We start from the raw sequence: 20,574 nt of genomic DNA, 5'->3' as shown, positions 1-20,574 counted from the left end.
GGCCCGTGGGCCATGGCCGCTGAGCCTGCGCATCCGGAGCCTGTGCTCCACAATGGGAGAGGCCACAACAGTGAGAGACCCACGTACCGCAAAAAAAAATAATAATAAAAAAAATAAGATCCCACATGCTGCGGGGCAACTAAGCCCGCACACCACAACTACTGAGCTCACGTGCCTCAACAAGAGAGCCCACGTGCTGCAAACTACAGAGCCCAGGCACTCTGGAACCCGCACGCCACAACTAGGGAGAGAAAAATACCCACGCCGCAACTAGAGAGAAGCCCGAGCGCCACAACGAAGACCCCGTGTGCCGCAACTAAGACCCAACACAGCCAAAAAAATAAATAAATAAAGTAAATAAATAAAATAAATATTAAAACAAGAAAAGACATGGAGGAATGTTAAATGCATATTACTAAGTAAAAGAAACCAATCTGAAAAGGCTACATACTGTAGGTATGTATTATACGGTATTCTGAAAAAGGCAAAACTATGGAAACAGTAAAAGATGAGTGGCTGCATTAATGAAATGCATAAGACAAAGATAAACACATAAAAGACCTAAGTAGGTAATATATGAAAAGATATTCAAATACTCAAACTCATTTAAAGTCAGGAAAATGCAGAATGAAACCATGAGTTCTCAATTCATACCAACAAGATTCGTAAAAAATTAAAAAGCATCGATGATAATATAAATAATGGGAACGTTTACGTGCTGCTAGTTGGACAGTATGTTGTTATAACATTTCAGAAAACTATGTGGCATTATTTAGAGAAGGTGATGGTGTATATTCTGTAAGAGTCAGCAGTCCTAACCTGGTATATAGTCCAGAGAAACTCATGCTCACATCCATAATAGTATCAGTCGTAAGAGCAAAACTCTGGAAACAGTTCAAATGTTCATCAGTAATAGATTCCAATGTAGATAAATACATCATGGCATATTCACACCATGCATATGGTAAAAATAAATGAATTACAGTTATAAATAACCACATGAATGAATGCTGAGCACGCAATACTGAATGAAACAAAACTAGCTGCAAAAGAAAATGAACTGCATGATTCAACTGATACAAAGTTTAAAAACATGCAAAACTAAACATGCTGTCCAACATGGTAACCACTAGCTACAGGGCTAACATGACTGAGGAACTAAATTTTAATTTAATTTAAATTTAAACTTAAATTGTCACCTGTCACTAGTGACCACCATACTGTACAGTCAGGTTTATAAAGAGAATCAGTGGAAAACTAAGTACAACATTCAGAATATTGGTTTTTCCTAAGGGAAAGGGAAAGGGACAGGGACAGGGACACGGGGGATTTCCAAAGTAACAATGATGTTCTTTTTCTTAAATAGGTATCCTTATATTGTTTTTATTCTTTAAACTGTACATAAACTGTACTATAAACATTCCTTCAAAAGGATTAAATATTTAACAAAACAAAAATAGTGAATGAGGTGGTGGGTACACAGAAGTTTATTTTGTTATTATGTAAAGTATATATAATAAAATATTTTTATTAAAAAGATTTCTAGCACTAACTCAAGTGGAGCAAGGGGCAACCAAGAAGAAAAAAATCTCCCCTAACTCCAGACCCAATCAACCCTACCATCCTACATCCCCCCCACACCCTACCCCAGGCCCCAGGCTCAGCACTAATGCCCTCATCCTCCTTCAAAGATAGGAGAAACAAGATACATTATCTACTGCTACGTAACAAATTATTCCAAAACTTAGCAGCTTAAAACAACAAAATTTTGTTATCTCACAATTTCTGTGGGTCAAGAATTTTGAGTGTGGCTTGGGGGATGTCTCTGGCTTCAGGCCTCTCATGAGGTTGCATTTAGGATCTTAGCCAGAACTGTGGTCTCATCTGAAGGTGTGACCTGGGAAAGACCTGCTTCCTAGCTCACTCATGTGGTATGGTTTGCTTCTCCGCAGGCCGTTAGATTGACTATGACTGTAAGCTACTCGGGCCATAGGGCAGCTCATAATATGGCAGCCGACTTCCCTCAGAGCAAGAGAGTTAGAGAAAATGTTCAAGGCAAGTCACAATCTTTTTATAATCTAGTCTTGGAAGGGATAGCCCATCCTCTCTTCCACCATCTGTTTGCTACAAGCATGTCACTAAATCTAGCCAACTTAGAGTTGCCAACTTAGGGGAGGGGGCTAACAAAGGGTATGAATACCAGAAGACAAGGCTAATTAAAGGCCATCTTGGTGGCTGCCTACCACACCAGAGAATATCTGTCTGCGGACTGGAGTGATCCCACAAAGCAAGGAAGTAGCAATGCCAGGAGAGAAGAGTGAAGACCTAGAGAAGGCAGAGGAAATTCAGGCCTAGGACCTTTGCATGTACTGGTCCACTGCATTTTTCATTGCTCTTTCATGACTTGGCTGCATGCACCTGTTTTTGATTAGGATATGGAAAAGAAATCTGTTGAATGTCTGTTATCTGCCACAGCAAGACCAGTCATCTTGCCCTGCTTACAATGCCATACCCAATCTGATCACATCCCTCCCCCACAGAAACACACCCCAACTGTGTCTCCCCCCTTTCAAGTATCATCTTTCACTCAACTATTTGGGGAAGAGTCAACTTGTTTCCTGTTCTGCCCCTGGGTTAGGTCAGTTCATGCTGCAACTTGTTTATCCAATACCACCTGCTTCCCTCCCACTGATTTCAGCTCAGCCCAGGAGCTTCTGTTCTCTTTCCACTTGTTACCACCTGAAAGGCTCAACTAATAGGCTCCTTTGATTTAATGCAGCCAACCATGACAACCTAGGAGGATGATATGAGAACAGCGCTGTCCTTTTGCTGACCCCTACTTTCATTCCCCACCAGGTGACCAGCCTCCCAGACTACCACAAGCCCACACTGTGCCCTTGTTACTGAAGGAGTCAGGTTAACTGAGGAAACCTTTAGCACAGCTCAAGATAGCAATGATAAAACAATTTAAAACCAAACATTACACATCACTGTTCTTAAAAACCATGGGTCAACCCACCACAGTGAAACTCTCACAGATACCGTTTTGGCTTGGGCCTGGCCTTCTGCCATGTTGTTGGGCGGCCTGCCTCTTTCCTCTCTCTCCTCCTTTGCACACTGAAAAATTTCTCTTCATTATGCTGTGCATACTTATACCCTAAGTACAAAGCAGGGTCCAAGCCTACTACTGCATACCCAAAACCATAGTAAATGGTTCTGCTAAAGGGAAGAAGGGTCATACACAATCCTGGACTCCAAAAAGAATCAAATCAAATACAAAACCAGGAAGAAGCCTTTAACTTAGTTTTTTCTCTTATATATCCTGATCAAAAATTTTAAGGCATGGTTTCTCTCTTCAGTCTCTGAAAGATAACAGAAAACAGTAAAAAAAAAAAAAAAAAAAAAAAACCAACTAAAATTATACACACACATTGTATTCTTATTACTATGGTGGTTAATTTAATGTGTCAACTTGATAGGGGTAAGGGACGCCCAGATCACTGGTAAAATATTATTTCTGGGTGTGTCTGTGAGGGTGTTTCTGAAGGAGATTACCATTTGAACTAGTAGACTGAGTAAAGAAGATCTGCCGTCACCAGTGTTGGATGGGTATCATTCACTCCAATCCACTGAGGGCGCAAACAGAACAAAAAGGTGCACAAAGGGCAATTTCTCCTTTCTTCTTGAGTTGGGACATCCATCTTTCCTGCCCTCCCACATCAGAGCTCCTGGTTCTCCGGGCTTTCATTTGGGACTGAATTATACCACTGGTTTTCCAGCTTCCAGATGGCATATCATGAGACTTCTCAGCCTCCATAATTGTGAGAGCCAATTCCCATAAATAATCTTCTCTTATATATCTCTATATATCCTATTGGTTCTGTTTCTCTGGAGAAACACAAATACATATCCATACCTTTGCTTAGTCTGTCTTCACTACATCTCCTTCCTCTTCTTGATCTTCCCCCTCTACCTAGGTCCAGCTCACATTCCCCTCCTGCAGGGAGCCTTCCCAGACTGCCACAGCCCACACCAATCCCTTGTGTCTGAATTCACGTTAGGCTTGGGTGTCATGGTTTCCTTCTTTGTTCTCCAAGTGAATTACCCCTGATTTTCTCTTCTAGCCAAGTTATAAAGTTCTCTGGGTCAGAGGGCCAGGTCTTAACACACCTCCCATGATATGATACTTATTTTGGTGTATGGTACGTAGTATGAGGTTAATACCTACTTGTTCAGTGGATCGATTAACTGGAGCCACTTATCTGTGCTCTTTTCCCACAGTGGTTGTAATGTCAAGGGGCATCTTGGGGGTTCTGATGGTACAAGGAATAATGTACCTCTCAGGCTGGGGACTGGTGTGTGTGTGGGGGGGGGGGGGGTGGGGGGGTGGGTGCAGTGACCTTTAGTCAGGCTTTGTCCTCAACTTCCAGGCAGGTTCTTAAATTCTGGGGTGGGGGGGGTGCGCTTGGAGGCCTGAACCCGCGCCCCCTGTAGTGGAAGCATGGAGTCTTAACCACTGGACCACCAGGGATGTCCCTGCAGGTCCTTACATTTGATTTAATCAGCTCACCCTGAGGTGACCAGTCGAAGGTAAACTACTACAGAACAATTAATGATGAGATCAATGTGCATTACAGAAATTGGGCTCCCCCAACGCCCACATTGTCTCAAATCCCAACCTCTACACCTGCTTTGCCTTCTGCTTTACGTCTCCCATCCCCAGCTTACCCACTTCAGTTTAGGTGCTCTTACTTCAGGAAGCCTTCCGGGCCTTGAAGTCTGAGCCACTCCAGAGGTTCCAGCAGCTCCCCTCTCACCACAACAGTCCTACTGTACCATCTAAGTGTGTAGATCTGGCTCAGGAAGGTCTCGCCAGTTAGCGAATCCCCAGATCCTGGCTGAGGGCGAGACATTTCATTGGTCGCGTAACTAGAACACCAGCTGAGGCCTTGACTCATCCGGGCACTTCCGCAGCCTCACAGGCCTCAGCCCCCATCAAAACCCCTCGCTTACTTTGCTTGCGTGACGTCGCCCCCCACCCCACCCCCTGCACCTAGCCAGCAGCACAGCTCCCGCGTCTCCCACCTCGCCCACCTCCTCTGCCAGGCTGCTCAGGCCGAGGGTCCACAGGCTCGCGGGTTGGGGGAAGGGGGCAGGGGGAGCGGGCAGGAAATGCCTGCCGCCATCTTGCCCACCAGGAGTTCCGACATGGGGCTGGGGCTCCTGAGCGCAGCGCTGTTGTTTCTGGGGGGCGCTCTCATATGCTCAGAACACTACCCACTCTCTGAAAGGAGTGGGCACGGCTCCTCGCAGGAACAGGCCGGAGGTCGGAGGTGGCCTGAAGCCATGAGTGGGAGGCCCAAGACGCAGAAGGAGCCCCAGGTCCCGGAAGAGGAAGGGTTGAACGCAAAGGGCAGTATCTGTTCGTTCTTCTCTTTGGACAGTCGTCCTTGCCTTTTCCCCGCTTAAGTAGTATTTGAATTTGGGGCCCTCCTTTTCTGTTTTTCCAACTGCCTTTAACTAAAAATTTACGGATCCAAGCAGCCCGATTTTAATGACTGTCGTAGTAGTACTAATAGTAAAAATGTCATACACTTCTGTGTCTGTATATGCGCCTCAAAACATTCTGGGCTTTGTCATTCCCATTTTACAGACTAATAATTCATTGGAATTCAAAGATGAAAGGGCTGTTAGGTGACTTTTTCATACTACAGTTAAGAAGAATTAACCCAACAAGTTAAATGGCAAGTACTAGAACTTGTAGCTCTTGGTTGACCAGTCCCAGGCTCTTTTAGTGGCCGTTTCACACAGGGAAAAATGTGATACCTGGCCAGAGAAACCTACCTCATTGTTACACTTCTCAGGAGAAGAGTTTTAAAATTGATGAATTGTGCTGATTTAATGCCTTTCTATTTGTAAGCAAGCAATTAAGGCATGTTTGTCTTAGCTCTCTAAGATCTTTTTTCAAAATATGGGCATGGCTTAGGTATCCAGCTTGCTTTATGAGTTTTTTAAATAGGAATTTCAAATATTATATTAACGTGTTAAGATTATAAAGTAATACATATAATAATATGTTCAGTCCAAATAATATATCATTTTTATTTTTAGATTGTGGAACAGCACCACTTGCAAATACGTTCAAGGGGTCTCGGATTGTAGGGGGCACAGAAGCTCAAATTGGCGCATGGCCATGGCTAGTTAGCCTACAGATTCAATATGGCAGATATCATTATCATGTATGTGCGGGAAGCTTAGTGAAAAATAGATGGGTCCTCACGGCTGCCCACTGCACTAATAAGGACAATAGGTATGTATTCAGAACAGAACTCTTATTTTATTCTCTTGGGGGATATTTTGAAGTGGCAGAGGACCATTTGACTTCAGCCATGTTCAGTTAAACGATATGTTTCCAAGTAGCCATAATGCCTTATACTGAATAGTACACTGAATATTTGTTGAAATAAATCCTTTAAGTCAGAGGTCAACAAACGTTTTCTGTAAAGACAGTAAATATTTTAGGCTTTGCAGGCCATACTCAACTCTGTCACAGTAGAACCAAAGTGGTCGTAGATGATACATCATTGAATGACTGTGCTGTGATCCAATAAAACTATTTATGAACACTGAAATCTGAACAAAATCCCATTTTGTCATTTTGGGTTTTCCCCAGCCATTCAAAAGTGTAAAAAACGTTTTTTGTTTATGGGCTATATAAAAATAGAAGACAGGCCAAATTTGGCCTGTGGGTTGTAGTTTGTTGGACCTTGCTTTAAATAATAAATAGCATTTCTTTTAGCTTTAAAAATTATTGTATTGTAATCATGTATTTGTCTTTCTCACCGTTAGATCATGGTGAGACAAGTCCATGAAGACAAGGACTACATGTTTTATTTTGTATTTCTGGTACTAATACAGGAGTTGGCTTACTTTATAGGAGACATAATAAATATTTATTAAGTCTATGGATGATGTCAGTCTTGGAGAAATAGATTTACCACAGTTGTAATAGAACTTTATGACCCTCCTAACATTTAAAATGAAGCTCTAAGATAAATACTGTGGAAAACCGTGGTACCTGTCATACAGTCTCTCTTTAGTCTCTAATTTTTATGAGCTATCTGGGAGAAGAATGAAAAGTCTCTAAGAAAAACTAACAACAACTTCAAAATTCAACTGAGGGTAACTGGCCTGATGGGGTTCCTAAGGTTTTACTCTTTTAATCTGTTTACCACATTTAAAAAACATGCATTTCAGTTTCATAAGTTGGCCTCTTGAGGAATAGAGATAAGAAAAATGGGAAGCTATTAAGGTATAAACCCAAGGGTATAGAAAAAGATGTAGAAAAAAGCTTCAGAGTTAGAAATCAATTCTGGTCTTTCAGGTGTGGGTGTTTTACAACTCTTTCCTAAAATGCTGTCTTTAAAAACTGCTTTTCAACAGCTTTCAAACCTTAAACCAAGGAAGGAAAAGCCTGCTTGGTATGGTTTGAAGATTCTTGAAAAAGCTCTTCTCACCTATTAAGTCCTGATATTGTGCCTTTACTAGTCTGTTCCTTTTTTTTTTTGCGGTACGCGGGCCTCACACTGCTGTGGCTTTTCCTGTTGTGGAGCACAGGCTCCGGACGCGCAGGATCAGCGGCCATGGCTCACGAGCCCAGCCGCTCCGTAGCATGTGGGATCTTCCCGGACCGGGGCACGAACCCGCGTCCCCTGCATCGGCAGGTGGACTCTCAACCACTGCGCCACCAGGGAAGCCCTAGTCTGTTCCTTTGACACGTGGGGAGAGCAATGCATTTGGAGAGGGGCGACCTGTATCCTAGTCCTCCTCTGACACTTTGTGGTGCAGTGGCTTTAAGTAAGATTCCAGAACCTACTACATATACCACCTTGGTCAAATAATATAGCTTTGTTATACTGTCATAAAATCTTAGAGTTCAAAGAGGTATTTTAAAGGTGTGGTTCAATTCTCTGTCCTGTATATGAATCCTTCTTAACATATTGAAGTAAAGGGTTCTCTAGTCTGAAATAATTATTGCTTTAATGCATTGAGTCAGGCATTTTTCCAGACACAAGTTCCACTACTCTTCACAACCACTCTTTACTGTAGGGAGACCCTGACTGGAAAGCAGTGAAATCAGGGATCGAATCCAGGTGCGTCATAATGAAAATCCACACACATAACCATAACTATATCATTTGGCTCTCTACTTGAAACACCTCTTGTGATGATGAACTGCTACCTCGGAAAGAATTTCATTTAAATTTTGTGCAGCTTTATTTCTTAGAAAGCCTTTCCTTATGTTGAACTAAGTGTCTTGATTTTCATTCTGCCTTCTGAAGCCATATATATTAAACCTCATTACTCTCCCAAGCCTTTGAAGATAATATTCCACTTAACAGTTCTCAAGGCTAAATCTTATTGATATTTTTACCCCTTTACTCAACAAACATTTACTGAATGTATATTATATACTAGTCGCCATTACTGAGGCATAGTCTGTATTTTTCAGGAGTACCTCCTGTCTCAGAAGACTCTGTCACTTCTATTCCTGTTCCCCCTCATTTCCTAAACCTTGCACCATCAGTTATCCCTTATTCCTTCTTACAACATGAAAGACCCACTCTGAGATTAGGTACTGTTTAAGAATGTTACATATAACTCTGTACTTTAAAAAAGCCCTCCCAGTAGCCCTCTGAGATAGCTGTTATCTCCATTTCACACCTGAGGAGTCAGAGATCAGAGATATTTGGTAATTTTCCCAAGACCACATTGCTGTAAAGTGGCAACCTATTGATTTAAACCTAGTCTCAAGTCTATAGCTGTTTCATTACACCTCATTGTCTCTTTAGTATTTTTCAATATTTTCCTCTTGCTTCTTCCCTACAGCCTTCAAACATGTTTAGGTCACCTCATCATTATTTAGCAAACAAACAAACCCTACCTGTTTCTATTCTTCCTTTCACTACTAGACTCCTTGAAAGAAAGACTCCCTTTTGCTTCACCTGCATTGACTCATAAAATCCCAATTGCAGTCTGATTTTTGTAGCCAGAACACACTATTAAAGACCCACCTCTATGCCAAATCCAATGATCTCTACTCAATCCCCATCCTATTTCATCTGTATAATAACATTGGCAAAGTTGACTGCTGTTCTACCTCTTTTTTTTTTTTGGCCATGCCGCATGGCTTGTGGGATCTTAGTTCACCAACCAGGGACTGAACCCGGGCCCTCAGCAGTGAAAGCTCAGATTCCTAGCCACTGGACTGCCAGGGAATTCCCTCCGATCTCTTTTCTTGATTTTTAAGACACCACTATTCTCTACCTTAAAAAATTTTTTTTCCTTATTCCTTGAGTCTTTGTCTTCTTTTAAGTGGCAGTATTTTCAAGAGTTCCACCTTCTATCCTCTTGCCTTATCATCTGTACTCTTCCCTAGAGATGTCTCATCTACTTCTGTTTTAGGAGTCATCATGTCCTGGCAACTCCCAAGTCTCTCCAGCTGAGTCGTATTTCCAGCTCCCTACTATACGTATATACTGGAGTCACATTCCCAGCAAGTCCAAACATGAACTTTTAAACTCTTTCCTCTAGAGAACACTCTCGGCAGCCCTGAAGGCTTTCAGGTCGTTAATAAGTCCTCAGGCCCCTGCTAGCACAGGGAGCTTCATGGACCTGTCAGCAATTAAGGAACAAAAGTAATGAAGATTTACATAAACTTTGGTATGTTCTCCTGAAAGAAACATGCTCCTAATTCTAGAGCAGGAGGCTAAGCGGCAGAGATTGCCAATGCCAAGTCTGAAGCGGTTAGAAAAGGTAGTAGATTCCATGGATACATTAGATAAAGTTGTCCAGGAAAGGGAAGATGCCCTCAGAATTCTTCAGACTGGTCAAGAAAAAGCTAGACCTGGTTCTTGGAGAAGAGACATCTTTGGAAGAATCATCTGGCACAAGTTCAAGCAGTGGCCTATACCTTGGTACCTAAATAAAAGAAACAATAGAAAACGATTCTTTGCAGTGCCCTGCGTGAAACGTTTTGTCAGACTGAGAATTGAGAAACAAGCCTGCATCAAAGCAAGGAAGACAAGTTTAGCAAGCAAGAAAGAAAAGTTTCTTCAGGAAAAGTTTCCACATCTTTCTGAAGCCCAGAAATCAAGTCTTATCTAAGATATCTGAACTCTTAATTTACCATTTTGTTTTTCTTGGATTACAATCTATATACAAAAGTGAATACATACTAAGTGGTTTATAAATAACTTGTGTTTTTAGTCAAATGACTATCAACTGGGACTACCCTGGTGGCGTAGAGGTTAAGAATCCGCCTGCCAATGCAGGGGACACAGGTTCGAGCCCTGGTCCAGGAAGATCCCACATGCCGCAACTAAGCCCGTGTGCCACAACTACTGATCCTGTTCTCTAGAGCCTGCGAGCCACAGCTACTGAGCCCGCTTACCTAGAGCCTGTGCTCCATTGAGAAGCCATCGCAATGAGAAGCCCACACATCGCAACAAAGAGTAGCCCCTGCTCACTGCAACTAGAGAAAGCCTGCGCGCAGAACAAAGACCCAACACGGGCAAAATAATTAATTTTTTAAAAATGACCATCAACTGTTCTAAGTGTTATTATGGCATGCTAAATCTGGAAGTGATCAAAATCAGGTATAAAGTTTAAAATAAATTCCCATCTTATTAAAAAAAAAATCTTCCCTCTAATTCTATCCCTTCTCTATTTTCTCAGATAACAGCCTCACCAACAGTCCCATTACCTCGACAGTTAGCTGACTCTCTCTGTGCAGTATCTCTTAAATTCGCTTCTTTTTGTCCCCCAATACTACCCACTGATGAGAAGTAGATTCAGAATATCAGTCTCCATATCCCTAGTTCATTACTTACACTATTACTATGGTAACTATCTGAATGAGTGTGAAGTGGTATCTCATTGTGGTTTTGTTGTTTTAATTAATTAATTTATTTATTTTTGGCTGCGTTGGGTCTTCATTGCTGTGCGCAGGCTTTCTCTAGTTGCGGCGAGTGGGGGCTACTCTTCGTTGCGGTTCATGGGCTTATTGCAGTGCTTCTCTCGCTGCGGAGCATGGACTCTAGCCGCTCCAGCTCAGTAGTTGTGGCTCATGGGCTCTACAGCACAGGCTCAGTAGTTGTGGCACATGGTCTTAGGTGCTCCACAGCATGTGGGATCTTCCTGGACCAGGGCTTGAACCCATGGTCCCCTGCATTGGCAGGTGGATTCTTAACCACTGCGCCACCAGGGAAGTCCCTCATTGTGGTTTTGAGTCACATTTCCCTAATGATTAGTGATGTTGAGCATCTTTCCATGTGATTTCTGGCCATTTGTATTTCTTCTTCTTTTTTTTTAAGGTTTATTTTATTTTGTTTTTGGCCACACCATGTGGCATGCAGGATCTTAGCTCCTGGACCAGGGATCGAACCCGTGCCCCCTGCAGTGGAAGCACGGATTCTTAACCACTGGACCAACAGGGCAGTCCTGTATTTCTTCTGTGGAGAAATGTCTATTCAAGTCCTTTGCCCATTTTTGAACTCAGCTGTCTGGATTTTCTGTGGATGTTGAGCTGTAGGAGTGCTTTATATATCCTAGATATTAATCCCTTGTCAAATATATGATATACAAATATTTTCTCCAATTCTGTGGGTTGTCTTTTCACTCTCTTGAAAGTGTCCTTTGATGCACAAGTTTTTAATTTTGATCAAGTCCAATTTATCTATTTTTTTCTTTTGTTGCCTGTGCTTTTGGTGTCATATCCAAGAATCACTGCCAAATCCAGTATCATGAAGCTTTTCTTCTGTGTTTTCTTCTAAGAGTTTTATAGCTTTATTCTTATATTTTGGTCTTTGATCTATTTTGAGTTAACTTTTGCATATGCTGTAAGGGTCCAATTTCATTCTTTTGTATGTAGATATCCAATTCTCCCAGCATCATTTGTTGAAAAGCCTTTCCTTTCTCCATTGAATTATCTTGGCACTCTTGTTGAAAATCAATTGGCCACATATGCAAGGGTGTATTTCTGGGCTCTCTATTCTTTTCCATTGGTATATATATCTGCCCTTATGCTAGTACCACACTGTTTCAGTTATTGTAGCTTTTCAGTAAGTTTTGAAATCAGGAAGTATGGTCTTCCAACTTTATTCTTCTTTTTCAAGATTATTTTGGCTATTTGGGGTCTTTTGATATTCCATATGAATCTTAGGATGGGTTTTTTATTTCTGCAAAAGCATCACTGGGATTTTTATAGGTATTTCATTGAATCTATAGATCATTCTGGGTAGTACTGTCATTTTAACAATATTAAGTCTTCCAATACATGAACAAGGGATGTCTTTCCATTTATTTGTCTTCTTTAATTTCTTTCAGCAATGTTTTGTACTTTTCAGTGTATATAACCTGTTTTTTAATCTTACGGTCTGAATATAAATTGAAATAGGTAAGTAATATAAGTTGATTTAGCCATTCTATGTCTTTTGATTGGAGAATTTAATCTGTTTACCTTTAAAGTAATTATTGCTAGGTAAGGACTTACTATCACCATTTATTAATTGTTTTCTGGTTGTTTTGTAGATCCACTGTTCCCTGTTTCTTTTTTTTTTTTTTTTTTTTTTGGGGTATGCGGGCCTCTCACTGTTGTGGCCTCTCCCGTTGCGGAGCAACAGGCTCCGGACGCGCAGGCTCAGCGGCCATGGCTCACCTCACGGACCCAGCCGCTCCGCGGCATGTGGGATCTTCCCAGACCGGGGCACGAACCCGTGTCCCCTGCATCGGCAGGTGGACTCTCAACCACTGCGCCACCAGGGAAGCCCCGTGTTCCCTGTTTCTTAGCCTGCTGTCTTTTTTGTGTTTTGATGTCTTTTGGTATCAGTATGCTTTGATTTCTTTATCAAGTCCTTTTGTGTAACTGTTACAGGTTTTTACCTTGAGGTTATCAAGAAGCTTACATAAACTATCTTAAAATTATAACACGCTATTTTAAGCTGTTAGCAACTTAACTTCAATAGAATTCCTAAACTTTACACTTTTGCTTCTCCTCCACCACACATTTTAGGTTATTGCTGTTATGATTTACATATCTTTTATAATGTGTAACTAATAGATTAGTGTTGTTATAGTTATTTTTACTATATTAATTCCTTTAACTTTTAAAGTTGTAAGTAAATTATGCACCACTATTACCAAATTACAGAATCTAAGTTTGGCTATATATTTACCATTACCAGTGAGTTTTGCACTACCTTTTAATGTCTTTATGATGTTAATTAGTGTCCTTTTACTTTCAGTCAAAGGACTTCCTTTAGCATTTCTTGTAAGGCTAGTCTAGCGGTAATGAACTCTCTCAGCTTTTGTTTGTTCAGAAAAGTCTTTGTCCAACAATATGCTGCCTACAAGGGACTCACTTTAGCTTTAAAGGCACACATAGACTGAGAGTGAAGGGACGGAAAAAGACATTCAAGCAAATGGTAACCCCAAAAAAGCAGGGGTAGTTGTACTTATATTAGACAAAATAGACTTTAAATGTAAATGGTAAAAAGAAACAAAGAAAGGTCACCACACAATGATAAAGGGGTCAATCCATCAAGAAGATATAACAATTGTAAATATTTATGCATCCAACATTGGAGCACTTAGATATATAAAGCAAAAACTAACAGAGTTAAAGGGAGAAATAAACAGCAATTCGATAATAGTTGGGGACTTTAATATCCCACTCTCAACAATGGACAGATCATCCAGATAGAGAATCAATAAGGAAATAGCAGATTTAAATAACACTGTAGACCAAAGTGGACTTAAGAGACATACGCAGAACATTCCAACCAACAGCAGCAGATTATTTCTCAAGTGCACATAGAACATTTTCGAGGACAGACCATATGTTAGGCCACAAAACAAGTCTTAGCAACTTCAAGAAGATTGAAACCATACCAAGGATCTTCTCTGACCACAATGGCATGAAAGTAGAAATCAATAAAAGAGGAAAACTGGAAAATTCATGACTACATGGAAATTAAACAACACTCTCTCCTAAAAAAAAAGAACCAGTGGATCAAAGAAGAAATTAAAAAGTATCTTGAGACAAAAATGGAAACACAACTTATGCAGCAAAAGCAGTTTTAAGAGGGAAGTTCGGAGCAATAAATGCATACATTAAGAAGCAAGACAGGGCTTCCCTGGTGGCGCAGTGGTTGACAGTCTGCCTGCCGATGCAGGGGACGCAGGTTCGTGCCCCGGTCTGGGAAGATCCCACATGCCACGGAGCAGCTGGGCCCGTGAGCCATGGCCGCTGAGCCTGCGCGTCTGGAGCCTGTGCTCCGCAACGGGAGAGGCCACAACAGCGAGAGGCCCGCGTACTGCAAAAAATAAAGAAAAAAAGAAGCAAGACGATCTCAAATAAACGACCTACCTCTACACCTTAAAGAACTAGAAAAAGATGACCCTAAAATTAGAAGTAAGGAAATAATAAAGATTAGAGCAGTAATAAATAGATAACAAAAAAACAATATAAAAGATTAACCAGGGACTTCCCTTGTGGCACAGTGGTTGAGAATCCACCTGCGAATGCAGGGGACATGGGCTCGATCCCTGGTCTGGGAAGATTCCACATGCCACGAGCAACTAAGCCTGTGCGCCACAACTACGGAGCCCACACACCCTAGAGCCTGTGCACTGCAACTACTGAGCCCATACGCCACAACTACTGAAGCCTGCGTGCTCTAGGGCCTGCGTGCCACAACTACTGAGCCCACGTGCTGCAACTACTGAAGTCTGTGTGCCTACAACCCGTGCTCCACAACAAGAGAAGCCACTGCAATGAGAAGCCTGTGCACTGCAACGAAGAGTAGCACCTGCTCGCCACAACTAGAGAAAGCCCGCACGCAGCAACGAAGACCCAATGCAGCCAAAAATAAATAAAATAAAAATAAAAGATTAACCAAAAAAATAAAATAAAAATAAAAGATTAACCAAAATAACAGTTGGTTCTTTGAAAAGATAGACAAAACTGACAAACCCTTAGCTAGCTTTACCAAGGAAAAGAAGAAGGAGGACCCAAATCAACAAACTTATAAATGAAAAAGGAGACATTACAACTTATACCACAGAAATACAAAGGGTCGTAAGAGGCTACTGTAAACAACTAGATGCCAACAAACTGGATAACCTAGAAGTAATGAAAAAAATCTTAGAAACATACAACCTACCAAGATTGAATCAGAAAGAAACAGAAAATCTAAATAGATCTATTACTAGTAAGGAGATTCAGTAATCAAAAATTTCCCAAAGAAGAAAACCCCAGGACCAGATGGCTCATTGGTGAATTTTATCAAATGTTTAAAGAAGAATTTACACCAATCCTTCTCAAACTCTTACAAAAAATTGAAGAGGAAGGAACCTCCCAAAACTCATTTTACAAGGTCCAGCATTACCAATACCAAAGACAGATAAGGACATTACTAGAAAAGAAAACTACAGAACAATATCCTTGATGAATATATATGCAGCATTCTCAACAAAACACTAGCAAACCAAACTCAGCAGCACATTAAAAGGATGCATTGTTCACCATGATCAAGTGGGATTTCTCCCTGGGATGCAAGGATAGTTCAACATGTGCAAATCAATCAATGTGATACATTACATTAATAGAATGAAAGAAAAGAATCATATGATCATCTCAATAGCCACAGAAAAAGCATTTGACAAAATTCAACATCCATTCATGATAAAATACTTAGGAAATTAGGCATAGAAGGAACATATCTCAACATAAGAAAGACCATACATGACAAGCCCACAGCTAACATCATACTCAGTGCTGAAAGGTTGCAAGCTTTTCCTCTAAGATCAGGAACAAGACAAGGCTGCCCACTCTCACACTCCCATTCAACATAGTACTGGAAGTCCTAGCTAGAGCAATAAGGTAAGTAAAAGAGGGACTTCTCTGGTGGTCCAGTGGGTAAGACTCCACACTCCCAATGCAGGGGGCTTGGGTTTGATCCCTGGTCAGGGGACTAGATCCCACAGGCATGCCGCAACTAAGAGCCCACATGTCACAACTAAAGATCCTGCATGCCACAACTAAGACCTGGCACAGCCTAAATAAATAAATATTTTTTTAAAAAAATAAGGCAAGTAGGGCTTCCCTGGTGGCACAGTGGTTGAGAGTCCGCCTGCTGATGCAGGGGACACGGGTTCGTGCCCTGGTCCAGGAAGATCCCACATGCTGCAGAGCGGCTGGGCCCATGAGCCATGGCCACTGAGCCTGCGCATCCGAAGCCTGTGCTCTGCAACGGGAGAGGCCACAACAGTGAGAGGCCCACATACCACACACACACAAAAAAAATAATAAGGCAAGTAAAAGAAATAAAAGGTATGAGAACTGGAAAAGAAATAAAATTGTTTCTATTTGCAAGTGACATGATTTTATATATAGAAAATCCCAAGACACAACCAAAAAACCATTAGAACTAATCAAAGAATTCAGTTGCAGGGTACAAAATTAGCACACAAAAATCAATAGCATTTCTATACACTAACAATGAATTCTCTGAAAAAGAAATAAAATAATTGATTACATTTACAACAGCATCTAAAAGAATAAAATACTTAGGAATAAAGAAGACACTAGCAAATGGAAAGGTATGTTCACGGATTGGAAGAATTAATATTGTTCAACTGTCAGTACTACCAAAAGCCATCTATAGGTTCAGTGCAATCCCTATCAAGATTCCAATGGCACCTTTTGCAGAAATAGACAAAATACCCCTAAAAATTATGTGAAATCAAAAAAGACCCTGAATAGCCAAAGAAATCCTGAATCCAAAGAACAAAAAAACCAGAGGCATCGCAGTTCCTGATTTCAAGATATACTATAAAGCTATAGTAATTAGAACAGTATGGTACTGGCATAAAAACAAATAGACCATGGAACAGAATTGAGAGCCCAGAAAAAAACCCCAAGCACATACAGTCAACTAATAATTGACAAGAGAGCCAAGCATACTCAGTGGAGAAAAGAAAGTCTCTTCAATAAATGGTGCTGGGAAAATTGGATATTCACATGCAAAAGAATGAAACTTGACCCCTATCTTGGACCATTAACAAAAATTAACTCAAAATAGATTAACGACTTAAATGTAGGACCTGAAACCATGAAATTCCTAGAAGAAAACACAGGAAAAAACCTCCTTGACATAGGTCTTGGTAATGATTTTTTGGAAATCACACCTAAAGCACAAGCAACAAAATAAAAAATAAACAAGTGGGACTACATCAAACTAAAAAAAACACACAGGAAAAGAAAATATGAACAAAGTGAAAAGATAACCTATGGGAAAAATATTTGCACATCATCTATTTGATAAGGCGTTAATATCCAAAATATATAAAGAACTCATACACCCAATAGCAAAAAAATAAATAATCCAATTTTAAAAATGGGTAAAGGATCTGAATCGACATTTTTCCAAAGAAGATATATGAATGGCCAACAGGTAAGTGAAGAGATGCTCAACTCAGTAGTCATTAGGGAAATGCAAATTAAAACTGCAATGAAATATCACGTCACAATGGCCATCATCAAGGGGAGGATGTGGAGGAAAGGGAACACTTGTGTACCACTGATGGGAGTGTGTAAATTGGTATATCCACTATGGAAAACAGTATGGAGGTTCCTCAAAAACTTAAAAATAGTACTATCACATGATCCAGCAATTCTACTTCTGGGAATATATCCAAAAGAAATGAAAACACTAACTTGAAAAGATATCTACACCCCATTTCATAGCAGCATTATTTACAACAGCTAAGACATGGAAATAATCTAAGTGTCCACTGATAGATGAATGGATAGAGAAGACGTGGTGTGTGTGTGTGTGTGTGTGTGTGTGTGTGTGTGTGTGTGTGTGATTCAGCCATAAATAATGAGGAAATCCTACCATCTGTGACATTGAGGATGGATCGTGAAGGCATCACGCTAAGTGAAATAAGTCAGACATAAAAAGACAAATAAATACTGCAGGATCTCAGTTATAAGTAGAATCAAATAAAAATAAACAAAAATTCCCCACCAAATTCAGAGAAAGAGATGGGATTTGTGGTTGGTTACCAGAGGCAGGATGTGGGGGGAGGGGATATTGGAGGAAGGTGGTCAAATGGTACAAACTTCCCTTATAAGATAAATAAGGACTAGGAATGTAATGTACAACATGATGACTATAGTTAACACTGCTGTATGATATAGGAAAATTGTTAAGAGAGTAGATCTTAAGAGTTCTCATCACCAGCTTTCCTTTTTATTGTATCTATATGAGATAATGGATGTTAACTAAACCTATTGTGGTAATCGCTTTACAATATATGTAAATCAAACCAACATGCAGTACACGTTAAACTTATACAGTGATGTATGTCAATTATTTCTCAATAAAACGGGAAAAAATTTTAATTCAAGAAAGATAAATTGTATACATTTGGAAAAGAAACTTTTTTTTTTTTTTTTGTGGTACGTGGGCCTCTCACTGTTGTGGCCTCTCCCGTTGTGGAGCACAGGCTCAGCAGCCATGGTTCACGGGCCCAGCCGCTCTGCGGCACGTGGGATCTTCCCGGACTGGGGCACGAACCCGCGTCCCCTGCATCGGCAGGCAGACTCCCAACCACTGCGCCACCAGGGAAGCCCAAACATCATTTTTTTTAAAGCAGCTTAAAGCATTTAAGCTACAATTTCTTTTTAAACACAATAGAACTAGGACTGTATAAACATTTTTACAAACTTTTTAGAAGTTACCTAGTCCAATTTTAAGATAGCTAATTATCTTCTATTTCCTTGGAATAAATTCTAGGAAGTAGAATTGCAGTGTCAAAATCAATGCAACTTTTATAGGCTATTGGTACATGCTGCCAGAGTGCCTATCTATTTATATTTTTCCTCAGTGAATAAGAGTAACTTTGTTCCTCTGACTCTTGTCTGCACTGAGCATAATCATTAAATACACACACACACACTCTGCCAATTTGAAGGGTGAAAGGAATTTCGGCAGTTGTAAATTTCACATGCAATAAATATTAACCACTTGGGGTTTTAATTGTTGATTTTTGACCTACAGAAGATTTTTTGGTTTGGTTTGATTTCTGCTTGCTTTTTGCTTTTAAAGATGTCAAGATCCATTAGTTGCTTCTTTTATATTTAGTGTCATGTTTTATAAAGTCCTTTCTCACTGAGATATAGTCCAGTGGAATGTTCCAACTTGCTCAAATAGAATTACAAAAAGGCAAAATTGGGTTTCCCTGGTGGCGCAGTGGTTGAGAGTCCGCCTGCCGATGCAGGGGACACAGGTTTGTGCTCCGGTCCGGGAAGATCCCACATGCCGCGGAGCGTCTGGGCCCATGAGCCATGGCCGCTGAGCCTGCGCGTCTGGAGCCTGTGCTTCTCAATGGGAGAGGCCACAACAGTGAGAGGCCTGCGTACCGCAAAAAAAAAAAAAGGCAAAATTGTGTTTTCACAGAGATACAGTCCACTGGAATGCATCAAGTCCTTTCTCATAACAATGTTATGTATTTATCTATATTTTCTTTCTGGTTTAATTTTTAAACTTCTCACCCTAATTTAATATCCAAATGTTTCATTCTAAAATTTCAAAAATTTGTAAAAGTAAATAGTTTAATGAATTCCCATATGCATAATATGCAGCTTCAGTTTATCAACTCATGGCTGATCTTGTTTCATCTTTATTCTTGCCAACTCCCCCTCTAATTATTTTGAAAGAAATCTCAGACATACCACTTTACGTATCTCTAAAAGATAGGAAGTCTTTATTTAAAAGATTCGTGCATTTAAATATTTAATCCATTTGGAGTTTATTTTAGTGTTTAATAATTTTTCAGGGATTTAATTTTAGTTCACTTTTCAAACTAGTTTGTTAGTTAGCTAGTTGTCCCAATACCATTTATTGAATAATTCATCCATTTGTCCATTGGTAAGAATTGCTACCATATATTAAATTCTCATGTACTTGAATCCATTTGGGACTTTCTGTCCCATTGACCTTTTTCTCTTTTCCTACATCACAATATTTAGGTTTTTACTTGCTATGACTTTGTCACATGAAAGTAGGATTAATTTTTTTGTTATTAAGCTAACATGAGAAAAACAAAAACTAGTGGGAGATTAAGAATATTTACTTAGTTAAATACCTGTTTAAGATAAGAACATTTACTTTCTTTCAGAGATCCTGTAATGTGGAGAGTTGTGATTGGAACTAATAATATAGATGGGCGTCAGCCACACTCCAAGATGATGAAAGTTAAAGCGATCGTTATCCATCCAGACTTCAATGTGGAATCTTATGAAAATGATATTGCGCTTTTTCATTTAAAAAAAGCAGTGAGATATAATGATTATATTCAGCCTATCTGTCTACCTTTTGGTGTTTTCCAAAGACTGAACCGAAACACAAAGTGTTTTATAAGTGGATGGGGAAGAACAACAGAAGAAGGTAATTATGATCTGAATTTTGTTGATACAGATTTTCCTGATTATTGGCAGAGAGTGAA

At 40.2% G+C, this 20,574-nt stretch overlaps 2 protein-coding genes across 2 annotated transcripts in view; both read left to right on the top strand.

The window, feature by feature from the left end:
• The first annotated feature begins 5,208 nt into the window (after positions 1 to 5,208).
• The window catches only part of TMPRSS12 (transmembrane serine protease 12), a 39,095-nt gene continuing 23,729 nt past the window's right edge, over positions 5,209 to 20,574 (top strand). The window contains exons 1-3 of the mRNA XM_032646946.1: positions 5,209 to 5,416; positions 6,112 to 6,310; positions 20,248 to 20,516. Of these exons, the coding sequence (XP_032502837.1) occupies positions 5,209 to 5,416; positions 6,112 to 6,310; positions 20,248 to 20,516 (676 nt within the window). The remainder of the gene's footprint in view (positions 5,417 to 6,111; positions 6,311 to 20,247; positions 20,517 to 20,574) is intronic.
• Positions 9,721 to 10,167, top strand: LOC116760845 (39S ribosomal protein L47, mitochondrial-like). The gene has a single exon (XM_032646316.1). It carries the CDS (start codon positions 9,745 to 9,747, stop codon positions 10,165 to 10,167), a length of 423 nt encoding a protein of 140 aa, XP_032502207.1. The 5' UTR covers positions 9,721 to 9,744.

Source organism: Phocoena sinus, chromosome 10, assembly GCF_008692025.1.
Source record: "Phocoena sinus isolate mPhoSin1 chromosome 10, mPhoSin1.pri, whole genome shotgun sequence".
In the NCBI taxonomy this organism is placed as follows: Eukaryota; Metazoa; Chordata; class Mammalia; order Artiodactyla; family Phocoenidae; genus Phocoena; species Phocoena sinus.
This window is presented reverse-complemented; position numbering and strand designations above follow the sequence as displayed.

What these genes read in the sequence shown, in the direction of transcription:
- LOC116760845 (XM_032646316.1), top strand. Translation starts at nt 9,745, where the DNA reads ATGCTCCTAATTCTAGAGCAGGAGGCTAAGCGGCAGAGATTGCCAATG.